Below are 13,585 nucleotides of genomic sequence, written 5' to 3' on the forward strand. Positions count from 1 at the left end.
TTGAATGTATTCAATGATCGATATATTCAATACTGAAAGTTGAATATATTCAATATTCGACGCTGAATATATTGAATGTATTTAATAATCAATATATCCAATATTGAACGCCAAATATATTCAATATTCAACGATCGATACCCATATTGAATCTATTCAGTAATCAATATATTTAATATTGAACAATGAATCTATTCAATATTCAATGTTAAGTATATTTAATATTGTGAATACTCAATATATGAGCGTGCAATATTCAATATATTAATTATTCAATATTCAACAGATTTATATTCAATACGTTTAACACATGACATATTTAATAGTATTCAATGTCTGCACCTAACATCCAATATATTTTGCACACAATATTTAATGTATTCGATATTCTAGATCTTAAATAAATGTAGTGCAGAATACATTTGGTGCTGTATCTTACCAAAATAAATAAATACTTGACAAAACTTGTGATATCTGCTCGGAAAAGTGAACCGTGGCGCCATCTCCCGGCGAAATGTGAAAGCTCGAGTGAACTAAATTGGCTCCGCTTTTATCGCCGATTATCACAGACGGGAACCCTCGTTTGTTTGAACACTCGTAATAGAAATAAGGTATATACGATACTCGGTGTTTGCTAACACTTCTTAATTCGTGAATCGTCGAAGACTTCGATGGTACTGCGACCACTGTGGCCACAAATACTTAAGACAGAAAAACCCATAAGACATACTAATATTGAATAATATTAAATATATATATATGTGACACATTAAATGTATTAAATATAAATCTGTTGAATACTGAATAATTAATATGTTGAAAATATTATATAATATTTTATATATAATATAATTAATATGTTAAAAATACTTAACGTAGTGAATGTTGCATACTTAATATATTGAATATTGCATACTTAATATATTGATTATTGTATACTTAGTATATTGAATACCTAATATATTCTGTACGTATCCCAAGTCTGTGGCTATAGTTTGGTGTCAAATTCATGCGAAATTCATACCAAATTGCTTCCAGGGTAAATAGTTTTTATTAGAAAACATAGTCCTAAAAATCACGTAATTTAAAGAGTTCTAAACCAAGTGTCTCTTCAATAAATTATTTTTAAGGAAAATATAGGTAAAAATGAATAGAACAGTAGATCTTTTGCAAATCTTGTGTATTAAATATCATAACACTGTCTCGCACAATGCCTGACAGATTGATAGCGTGCACGGTACACGCGTGCACGCGAAACGACATTCTCCTCGCGATCTGTAACGGAAATTCGAAGTACAAAAGCGGCGAAACGGTGTCTTGTGTGTCTGTCTGTCTGCCTGTATTTCGTTTTCCATATAAGAACAATTTTCAAAAAGTGATTTTCAATCTCCAAAGTTCTCCTTTCACGAATACAAATCGTCGTACGTGTTACTGATACAGACGATCATCGTCGTGAACAATCGAAAAGAATGGACGAGTACAGAAAACTAGTGAAACACGGATGATGCTTGGCAAAAATTTCGAATTTTCATCGATCTATACATATATGGCTTCGATCTGACCTTAAACCCCACTAGAGGAAAGAACCAAGGCACTGATCTCCGTTCTGAGCACGCAAAGTCCTCATACATGTGTCCCTTAAGGAATGAAATAATTTATAAATAAATGTTTACATGAACTGCAGGTCAACTATTTTATGTAAGTTTAAAAAATACGATTTTAACCATTACAATTTCTATTAAATTTTGAGAAATTCAAGTTGTTGATCTTATTTTATGCAACAATTATTGTCAAATTTTGACGAATCAACAAATAATTAACTTTGATTTGTAAATTACAAGTTCGAGGAAAATTAAACGAGACACGTGTTTTTAGCAATGATTTTAGTTCTTTGCGACTCGCACGCCATCAAACTCCCTGTTTCAACACTAGAACTACCTTACCGAACGAGCCACTTTAATTCCGACATTTTCAATTTCACTATTGTTGCAATTTTAATCACCTTAAATTAATCATTATCGGAGGAAATCAATGCATGATAATAAAAATCTTGCAAAATCTGAACAAATGCAGTCTTATTATTCAGCTAGGTAGTTCTAGGTTTAATCTATATAAGAATCGATCTTAATTACTTTTTGTACTATTTCGCAATCGTTAGAATTTTCGTTTGCATTCCAGCAATTCTATTGTTTCGCTTTGGATTATTGTCAATGGGCACAGTCGTCGATTTTATAATAGAATGCAAAATAAATAGTGTTGACTGGTGTGAGCAGTTCCACTTTTACCGTTCTTGAAATTCATGTTTGACCTCCTCGATGTCGGATCAGCGTTTGAATTTCGCGCGCTGGCGCACGCGTCGCGCCACATGGGTCTCGCTAAACTCCTTACAGACTAGCAAGCATGCATCACGGTATTATCACATCTACGCGCCATTCTTATTACTCTTAATTAGTAACCATTTTTGTACGTTTTTTGCTTTTGTGCAGCAAGGCACTAGGAACAGATCGGTGGCTCCGGTCGGTCGTGTCACGTGATTCGATCTGACATCGCCAACTTGGAACGTTTTCACTTCGAGAAAATAATGTTGAATGATTTTAAAGCTAACCGTTTGATCTCCGATCTGTCGTGAAAAATGTTGTCTTTGAAGTTGAATTTAACGAATACAGACCTTTTTATTGCAATTTCTCGTAGACATTCTTTTTAAACAAACGAAAAGAATACTTTCGAAACCTGCTTTATGCCTGAATGAGAATTGAGAAAATGGCAGCACTTATGCAGACTGTTTTATTATAAACAAGCAATTTATATTATAAAAAGTCAAAGGTGTTTTTTAGACCTTATAGGAACATCATTTCTATTTGCGACTGAATGACACAGTAACAGACTGAATTCTATTAGGATGTCAGTGATCATAGATCACTGTTATAATTAATCTTGGCTGGCCAACGTATCTAATTAAAAAATATAACACAGCTTTCAACCATTCAATTGTAACAATATTAAGTAATAGCAATAATAAATACGACTGTACGCAATTGAATAATAGCTTTTTCTTGGATGCTGTCCACGTGTCTAAATTTATAAGTGCAGTTAACCAATTGTAGCGTGTAGGCTGAGTGAAATCGACTTCCGGTCTTTCTTATTTCCATGTACGTATATCCATTGCAAAATTCAGTGATATCAGATAATCTTATCAGAAATTTTGTTCGCCGCATGAGAATGTCAGCCATTTCGATAAATCACATGATCCAAGCGGGAGCAGATCATTCAACGCTCGTCTTCCGGAGCCTCTTATCTTACAAATCGTTCTCTTGTCGCAGGAAATCGAACGAACGAACGAACGCACACACGTTTAAAGCCGAAAACGCGAACGGTCCCAGCTCTTAGGTAAAAACGACGCTTAAGTATAATTTACATATCTATAATCGTACCGCGTGTACGTAAGCAACTAGAGAGAGAAAAAAAAAAGAAAAACAAAGGAAAAAACCGTCCCGCAGTTGTCTATGATCTCGATGGAAAAAAGCGTTTGTCGTTCGTGCGCACGGCCGTCGCACCGCGAATAAATAATAAAAATGAGAAGAGAGAAATAGAGAGATATATATATATAGGAGGCCCAGGCGTCGGGGCCTATGCCCCTGTGCCTACGCCCCTGCCGTTACTCGTCTCAAGATTTCGCACGATCCACGATCGTATGGATCCGGGTACTCCGAGCCACGATGTGCCGTTGACTTTGCTCGGTTAATCGCTCGAACGTATAATTGCGCGCATTGACAATCATTAACATCCCGTAGCTCGTTTAATTCAAACTGCGAATTTTAGTCTTGTCCAATTAATAAAAAATTGTCTAGCTTCCGAGGGTTTTGGTATGTCTGACAATTGCGTGTCTATGACAGTACCATTGGAGGAGGATCAGATGTGTCGGTCAGTGACCACTATTGGTACCGTTGAAGGGACAAATGTAGGTCACTGACTATCGATGGTAAGATCAGGCGGTCAGGTATTGGTCAGTGACCACGTCAATCAATTTGCAAATTGGTAAATGTTTACTCCCTCATTATCATTTTTCCGAAGATCGTCAGATAAAATTTAACAGAAATATGTAGAGCTACACAAAATGTTTTCGTATAATTGAATATAGAAGATGTTAGTGCAATGTTGTCTCGACGACTTTCATTTATTCGTTTTCTTCGATTTTGAACACCTTGCAATTTTTGTTAGAAAAACTAGAAAACAGTTATCACAATATTTTTTTTAAAAATCAATAAAATATTAGCTTGAGGTAATCTTAGATTCTTTTCGAAATTTAAAGAATATTACAGACTGATCCATTCGAAAGGACTGCTGTTATTATTGCTGAAAAAATTCATTAAACTAAATTATTCAGACCAAATCGAACAACGTTAAATTTGGCAACGTTAAACAATATGGCAAGGCGTCAACATACTCGCTATCATTGGTCGACGTCGCTGTATTATGATGTCTATATGGTACACGCGACGTTAATGACTCTCAGCGTGCCTACACGTGGCGTACGGCATTGTACGGCGCGACGTTAACAGCGACGACTCTAGACGTAGATCGGCGAAGATCGATGATATACACATCGTCTTCTACGAAGACGCAGAACTCGAGTACACAAGTCGTCGGAGAGGGGAACGGTGATGGCGAGAGATTTCTTCGAAAGGAGTTCGTGTACACGTGTATTCAATCAATCAGATCAAATTCCATAAAATAGCAGTCGAAATATCGTTTCCGCAGTACTCAAGAATAAAATAATAAAATACTTCAAAAAATATGATAAAACATTTCGAGAGTACAATACTGTCTAAAATTAACAACGGAAGGCCTCATCTATTTATTCAACTTAGAGCTCGTCATAAATTTTATATTCAATTACTGCATGAAAATCTTCGTTTGTGCAAACATTTGTGCTCCAGTCGATCTAATATAAAATAACACGTGTGTACAATATGTAGTAAAAAATCGTCGCATGAATGGAAATAAATTAAATTAGTAAAACGATGTCACAAATGATCATTCTAATAAAAGGGGTCCCAGTCTTGAAAATTTGCGCCAAAGTACACGAACTCGTTTCATACAACTATGACCTGTCGTTCGAAAGTAGGAAGCTAAGGTACGCTAGACGTTTGTAAAAAATTATCGTACAGTTGAGTGCAAAATATTTTGTAGAGGATGGTCTTCTGCGAACCGTCTGATTGAAGTGTAAAATTCTATAAAGTTGACAACGATAACAGCCGTTCGGCCCACTCGAACAACCCTCGCGGCACAAGCCGAGCTATTATGACCATCAGAGTACCTAAGTTCCTGCTTTCAAAAGACATGCTGTATCTCTATGATGTGAGAGAATATGTGGCGGAGGGGCAAGATAATGAGAAACTGAGAGTGCGCTACAGGCTCGTATCTACGCGACGTCACAGACGAGGTATAGTAGTAGACCACTTTCGTGTCACGCTCGACGTTGCCAATGATTCAAGAATGTACTCTTGTTTCCAACCAGAAATATTTACGGAATACAGTCCCTAGAGACAGAAACCCTCGACATACGCGCCCCCTGTTAACTGGCAACGTTACGCCTTTCGATCCGGCAACCCCGTAAATTCGTGCCCACAAACGTTCCACAGTCTCGCGTAGTTTGCTCGCCGACCGTTACTTTAGACAGATGGCGTAAGATGTTTAGCATCGCCGGTAATGCAGATCGCGCATGACACATAACCGTATGGTCTACTGCTGTGCCTGGCCCATGGCGACGTCTTCGTCGTCGGTGCAGTCGTCGTGCTACCGATACGGAAAGAGAAGCAGCGAGACGAAGCTGGAAGTTCGGAGCTCGCGTGGCCGCGTAACTCCTCCTGGATGCTTCAGCGGCGGCGGCCTCACCGTCCATGAGACCGTCGGCCAGGTGGCGCGACGGGGCAGCTCGCTTGGAGCGCGGTCGGTGTCGAGCCCGTCGGCATCTATGGTACGCACTGAGCGATTATTCCGTCGCACCGCAGCTCCTTCGAACCCGGCGCTTCATTTCGTCTCGAGGATATCCTGGATGCTGACGTAGGTGCCGGTCAGAAAGCCGAGCACGCCGAACGTGATGATCGCCAGGTTCTTCCAGAGCCTCCAGTAGCAAGCGCCGAGCCCGTCCTCTTGGTCCCAGACGGTAACCAGCTCGATTATCGATGGGAACATCAGCCCCAACGTCGACAGACACACCGCGCCGACCAGCGAAATGAACGGGCCCAGGTTCGGGATAGCGATCGCCACACCGACGGTGAACACTACAAAGAATATCCGGATCACGTACTCGGCGGCCAGCTTCCGCGAGCCGAAGTACTGTTTCAAGTTCCTCCAGATGATCTCCATCGGTACGTAGAACTGGAGCCCGTAGGTAAGGAAGATCGCCACCGCGATCATCAGCTTCGTTGATTGAGCCAGGATTTCGCTCTCGACCAGGTTCAACGTGATCGACGCCTTCGTCGACTCTCCGTACCGCCAATAGCCGAAGAAACCCACGGTGCTGTACAATAGAACCACGAAGAACATGCCGGTGTTCAGCACGCCAGGGCAACCGATGAAGTGGGTCGGTGTCTTCATGTTGTTCTCGAGGGGCATCACCTGAAACACGCGAGTTTTCGTGATTAGCGCTTAACTTTGATGATAGAGGAAACGACACGTCAGACAATGGTCATCGAGAGAGAACGGCTTGTGTAAAACAACACTTTTGTCTTAGTCAGCAGAACAGTTGCGGGGTATAATAATCGCTTAGGGATGTCTTGAATTTCGTTGAACATCGTTTATACAGGGTGTCCTATAATTATGTTATGGAATGCAGTGATTCCTGAGGTCATACGAAGTAACTTTTTCCACAGCGAAAATGCAATCCGCGACTTCGTTTACGAGTTATTAAGGAAAAACAGTGTCCAATGAGAGGCGAACTCGCAGCCGAGCCGATCAACGCAACTGGGCTTCGGCCGCTCGTTGGCTCGGCCGCCTTTGTGCCACTCGCGCTCGCTTCTCATTGGTCACTATTTTTCCGCAATATCTCGTAAACGAAACCGCGGATTGCAGTTTGACTAAGGAAAAAGTTACTTCAAATGACCTGAGGAATCGCCCCTTTCCGAGTATTAACATAATTATGGGACACCCTGTATTTTATAAAACAGTTTCACGTTTCCATTTACAGTAAAAATTGAAACAGTGTCAGCGATTAGGTTCAACGTTCGTCTCGAATGTAGATGTATCATGTTGGCACGTTGGAATTTCTGATCGATAAAGAGCGGCTATCTCTGATGATGTCTTATCGCACGATTGAAATACTAAACGCGATTCAAGCGGTACGTCTGCGACCGATCGAATGTCGAATCGCATACAAATGACATCCGAGTTTTGCTTAGTATGTAAAGCATGATATTATTACAGTAGAATCCTTCGTTGTCGGAAACCCAACTAGAATACGCAAGTGTCCCAATAACTGGACCTTAAGCTGTCCCTTGACCTCATAACATCAGACATTTCGTAGATCTTTCGCACCATTTTTGTTTCGTCCGAACACAGTGAACTCTCCTCAATTGTCTCTCAGCTTCTAAACGAAAATGATCAACATAGGAAGAGGTGATACGATTATTCGAGCCTCGCGGCTCGTTTTTGCCATATCCCCCCTCTTCCCGAGTTGTCCATTCTTGCTTGCACGCTAAGAGATAATTATGGAGAATTTATTGTGCTCGGACGAAACAAATGCCGCGAAGGGCCTACGAAATCCTTCAATTTAGCCCGTTTCCATCAGTCGATAAGTTATTCTGTAGAAGAAAATGAGTCGACCGATCGGATAGATCAGAACAAGGATTTTAAACCCGGATCTTTCGCTTACCGGACGACTGCTTTAACCGATTGAGCTATCCCGACCGACCAACGACACATTCTCCTCCCAGTCATAAACACAAACAAACAAAATATGCCAGAAATATGCCAGAAATAATTCTGTGATAAGGGCTTTTATCGCTACTTTCAAAGGTTTCTTGTGATGATTATACTTACAACGCCGATACCCTCGAGGGCGAAGATGGCGGTGCCGAAGAACAGAGGTAGCTGAGACCAGCTCGAAAAATTCGGCACGTCTTTGATGGTGGGTAGGTCGCTGAAGATGTAGTAGAACGTGATTCCCATTCCAGTGGCGATCAGGATGTTCGCGACCATGGAGAACGGGGCCAGGTACTTCAGGTTCCTCACCAGGGAGAAAATGATCAACAGAGGCAGCAGGGCGGCCATGTACAGCCTGACGTCTCGGTCGGTGTCCGTGTAATAGTCGGCCACCTCCTTCACGTTCGTCGAGATGAACACTATGTAGACGCAGCAACAGCCTATCAGGTCGATCACCAGAAACGAGTTGATCGTCGCTCTGTAAGGTAACAAATTCGATGAAATTCCATCTGCTAGCATAGGCCGTCGTCTACTCTACATATATAAATGGATTTCACGCAAGGTGCCCGTTGTTACTAGGGGGCGGTAATCCCTATTTGCCGACGAGGGGAGACGAAGTCAACATAGCAGAGAGTTTCTCGAAGGAGAGCCCTCCACGTAAGACTTCGCTATTACGTGCGCAAAGCCGACTGAAAGAGGGAAGCCATTTTCGGCGTCGGCCGCCGGCCAGAGACCGACGACCACGGCCGGTCACTTACCGACCGGAACCGGACAATGCGCTACAACGGTATCGAGCCTGCGCGCATTTCGGCTCGCGATCCTTCGATTTCCGCGGCCCGCTTACGCAATAGGAGAAGATACTCACTTGGCAAGGCGAGCGTACTTCTGGACAGGCTCCGGGCCGACGAGAAAGGCAGCCTCGGCGACGTCCGCGAACCCTAGACTGGGCGTCTGCGTCCGCCTGCAAAGGTCGTGAGCGCACTTGACCAGGATGTGCACGCAATAGGTGCAGACGGCGCCTATGAAAAATGTTGCGAACAGGCCGAACAGCAGCCCGGCGTTGCGGAACGCCATCGGCATGGCCAGGATCCCGGTACCCAAGCTGCCCTTCAGCAGATGGATCAGGGTGTCCATGTCGGAGGTCGGGTGCGCCAGTTTCCGGTGCTCGAACGGATTGTACAGCGCCGCCTCCTCGTCGTTCGGCCGCTCCACGAGCGGCAACGTCGAGCCGTTCGTGACGGTAATCGGAACGTCATTTTTCTCGCACTTGTATCTGCAAAACCGACGCCATTAGCTGCGTGCTCTTACCAGCGTTGCTGCAGGGTTGCTATGGGGCAAGAGCGCGCGGGGACCATACGAGGGTCGCTGAGTGTTGTGGGTTTTTGTAGCGCGGTGTGCCGCAGTCTGTGAGAGACCTAGTGTGACGCGACGCGTTTCGTGAAAGAGGAAATGTGGAAGACACTTGAAGATGTCCGCGGAACTGGCTCGTGATCGGCGAGTCCCGCGGACGGCTATTGGAATCGTGAGTGTGTTTCACGTTTCTTCTTTGGGGAGACTTGTGGCGGAGGTTCAAGTACTGGGCGAGGTGGCCGGCTATTGTGATCATGTAATGTTCTGGGTTGTTCAGTTCGAAGAACTGGTTGCTGGGTGGGATTGTTACAGTCTGGATAGTTGGCGGTGACAAGGCAGAAGACACCTAACTCTCGTCGTTCTTCCTTCAACTTCCTTGTGTCATTGCAGTCGAGTATAATTCTTGTTATCTAACGTTGTCAGGCTAAGAGGGTATGGCAAATTTGTTCTTTTCTCGTAATTTCAGCTACTGGGTTAGGTTAGGTCGTGTCTCCTAACCAACATGGCCGAAGAACGACTGACACAAGCATGTTAAGTTACGCGTGGTTCCTATGCCTCGTTTGTGGTGCTAACTGGACATCTCCTTCTTCACCGTGCATGCACGCCGTTGGTGGAAGATGGGGGGAGCAGGGAGGAGTACTATACTGACTTTATCGACGATCTAGAGCGATAGGAGCGCCTTAAAGCTTCGCGAAGCAGTGTAGACGAACTTTCGAATGAATCGGAATCGTTTCTTTTCGCTATGCATCGTAATCTTAGTTGTGCCGATTGTTAGGTGTCACTTACTGTAAATAATCATCATCCACTAGGATGCTACAAAACTTCACAACGTCCATATGATGACTGGATTGTTGGCTTATGTGGTTAGAACAGAAGAAATATTTTTATATTTTAGTCAGTGCGCAAACGATTTTTTGTTCTACTTTCTTACATCGTAGAAGCAAATCTTTTATTTGTTTCTTTTCTGTTTGTTTGTTAAACGACAAACACAACGAACAAACGAACAAGTTGTATTAGAAACATCAATTAATTATTCATTATGCTTTCGTTAATCGGTGTTAATCTAGCTGTACAAATTACTCGTTTTATTTTCTACACAGTTTTTCCCAAATTTATATCGAATCGAAAACAAGACTTAGAAAAATGTCTGCTATCGATGTTTATAAAAATTATTACTATCGACGATGGTGTTAGAACAAATGTTGAACGTCGAAAAAGCACAGTAATTTCTCCCGGAAATGCCAAATTTCGGGTTGCTGTGAATTTCCCTGCGCTAGTCCAATACGCCTATGTTATTTATTGCTACATGTCGATGCCAAAAGTCGACAAATTCCCAGAAGACAATACAAAATCGTCTGATTTATCCCTAATTCGCGCTCAGATTGCCCACAAGAATGGACAATTTGGGAAGAGGAGATACGATTATTCCCAAATTTCCATTTTTGTGCGCAATTTGAGTGCGAATTAGAGAGAAATTACTAACCGTAGAATCGTGTCATGTGGTTTCCGAATCGTAGCATGTGGCCCCAGAATTGTCTTCGAATAGTGTTATGTGGCCCCAGAATTGCCTTCGAATAGTATCGCGTGGCCCCCGAAATGGCCTTTGAATCATGTCATGTGGTTTCCGAATCGTGGCATGTGGCCCCAGAATTGTCTTCGAATAGTGTCATGTGGCCCCAGAATTGCCTTCGAATAGTGTCGCGTAGCCCCCGAAATGGCCTTCGAATCATGTCATGTGGCCCCCGAATTGCCTTCGAATCGTATCATGTGGCCCCCGAATTGCCTTCGAATCGTATCATGTGGCCTCCGAATTGTCTTCGAATCGTATCATGTGGCCTCCGAATTGCCTTCGTATTGTGGCAAAAAATAAAAAAGTTAAGTCATCGTTTTTATTGCCGACTGCCCCGAATTTGTATAAAAACTAGCCGCAAGACTCGAAGAATCGCGACCTGTATTCTCAGATCTGCCGACTTCCGAACATTTCTGGCAGAAATTACTGTACTTCGCATAAATGATCACCGTGAAAAAATGAATCTGATGAAGCTGTTTTTCCGCTACGAAAAATGAATTTACGAAATTCTCTACGGCAAATGATAAATTAACGAAATATCTCGACTCGCAGCAAGATTCACAGTCTATTAATCAGCGCAATATTTCAACTGTTGGCAACGGCAAAAGAGGAAGAATGAAGTCCGCCTACGTCTCTGCTGCGCACGTGCTTGTGAATTAAACGCTACGTACTCTGAACGAGCTCGATGCACGATAAGGCCGTGATCCACGCGTTTTGATCAAGCGAAAGCTGGACACTCATTACAAGCAGAAATCTACGCTGGTGGGGATGGAGTTGGCAGTGAGCGATGCGAGATCTCTCATCGTTGATACAGTGGATTTAGCAACGTGATTTCCTGGATGATTCACTGTCGTAGAAACCAATATTCGTTTCCTGCTTCGTCTTATCGCGATATCTTCTTATTCTACAGAAAACAACGACGAGCCGAAAATATCAAATAAAATTCGTTAATACGAGGCTTCGCTTTTGAGAAAAAAAGACTTCGAAAATTCATTAAAAAAACAGCACGATTCTTCGAACAATGCGATAAAAAATTATCGAAAAATTATGATAAACCGTATAGTTTCGAAGTAAATCGGGATCGAAATTCAAGCTCCGAAATTTTGAAACAAAATTTACTCGAACACTAAGCCTCGTACATAAAGAAAACTTCGTCTAATTTTTAAATTGATATTAAGTACATAGTAAATAATAACGAGACGGAAAAAAATGTGTTCCTTCTTTTTTTTTGGTTTCTTCAACGTGCCGGTCGATCGTACCCAACGATTCTAGATCGTTTCGATCGATTGTTAGCCTTCGACTTCCTCCCTGTCGCCCGGCTTCCGGTTCTGCGCGCGCATGCTGGGGGAAAAGTCGAGAAAAATTCGCAGCAAACAAACACTTCGATCGACCTCGAATTTTTTGGCGCGACGTTTCGATTCGACGCGCGGCGGCGGCGGCGGCGGTTTTCGTCGGGCCTGTGCAACGATGTTCATCGATTCACGGAAAAAGTGCATGGGCGCGACACGTGTTTCGTGTATCGCGAGGCGACGAGACGCATTTGGCAGAGACCGGTTCCGTCGGGAGCAGAATTAGAAATTCGAACTTCCGGGAGGATTTCTGGCAAAATTCTCTCCACGGAGTCCACCGGACCTCGGTTATTTTAACTCCTCGCGAGTTGATCGCTCACGTGAGGCGCTGCCTAAGAAACGATAGAACTGATTGTCATTGTCAACCATTTTTGGAATATATTCAAAATTATTTGATGAGAAGATCTGCAAATAATTTCAGTAAATATTTTTTTTATCTTGAGTGGAAACAATCATTGGATCGTTGAATCAAATATTTGTGATCTTGAAAGAAAGTTGATTCAAAGTGTCGGAAGGTGTGGAATAATTTAACGATAATATTAATTAAATGTGGCTCGATCCACCGACGTCAGAGGGACGCAGGTGACTTGGGCACTGTATTGGTTGAGAACGGGAGCTGAGAAGCCACGCCTACTTAGGGCACTCTGTGTATAAATGTGCGAGCCCACGCCTACTTTATGATAATACTCTGTATAAGAACAGACAAAGCCACGCCCAGTTTAGAATGCTCTGTGCAAGAGTATTAGAATGTAGTATGCGAGAAAAAAAGCGAAATCACGACCATTTTAAAGAAATTTTTAAATTCTAATTCTACAGAATTAGAGAAACCATGCCCACTTAGAGTACTTTATGCATAAATGAGCGAGGCCATGCCCACTTTGGAATATTCTATACAAGAACAGGCGAAGCCACGCCCAGTTTAGAATGCTCTGTGCAAGAATACTAGAATGTAGTACGCGAGAAGAAACGAAATCACGACGATTTAAAAGTATTTTCTAAAGAATTGGGAAAACCACGCCCACTTAGAGCACTCCATTCAAAGAAATGACGAAACGACGCCCATTTAGAACGCTGAATAAAAAAATGGACTAAGTCACGCCCACTTAGAACACTATTGGAGGGGCATTGCCACGCCTCCGAAAAAGTCGAGAGCAATGTGGACACGCCCGCTTGGCGCGCTATGCAGACACAGAAGCGAAGAGAACCTCTGCGTTGAGAGAACAATGGTAGTGGAAGCAAGATTTATATAGAGATATAGTAATCAAGACTGAATTGCCCTTCGGGGAACTGTTCCAATTTCTAATTGGAACATTTCATTAGGAAACGGAGTGTTGCCCTGGAGGGCAATCTAAAGAGACCTTCGGGGCATGAGACAACTTTCCCCTCAGCCGGT

The 13,585-nt window shown here is 42.7% G+C and overlaps 1 protein-coding gene across 6 annotated transcripts in view; it reads right to left on the reverse strand.

The window, feature by feature from the left end:
* Window positions 1-1,163: 1,163 nt before the first annotated feature.
* The window catches only part of LOC117220071 (proton-coupled amino acid transporter-like protein pathetic), a 50,539-nt gene continuing 38,117 nt past the window's right edge, over window positions 1,164-13,585 (reverse strand). For 3 of the 6 annotated variants that reach the window (XM_033469755.2, XM_033469746.2, XM_033469737.2), the window contains exons 3-6: window positions 10,060-10,128; window positions 8,789-9,196; window positions 8,041-8,401; window positions 1,164-6,621 (exon numbers count right to left, since the gene is read on the reverse strand). In XM_033469755.2, coding sequence (XP_033325646.1) covers window positions 6,031-6,621; window positions 8,041-8,401; window positions 8,789-9,196; window positions 10,060-10,128 — 1,429 coding nt within the window. In that variant the 3' untranslated portion in view covers window positions 1,164-6,030. The remainder of the gene's footprint in view (window positions 6,622-8,040; window positions 8,402-8,788; window positions 9,197-10,059; window positions 10,129-13,585) is intronic. The other 3 variants (XM_076522310.1, XM_033469771.2, XM_033469763.2) reach the window with 1 other exon arrangement.

The sequence above is a fragment of the Megalopta genalis genome, chromosome 5, assembly GCF_051020955.1.
Source record: "Megalopta genalis isolate 19385.01 chromosome 5, iyMegGena1_principal, whole genome shotgun sequence".
Classification (NCBI taxonomy): Eukaryota; Metazoa; Arthropoda; class Insecta; order Hymenoptera; family Halictidae; genus Megalopta; species Megalopta genalis.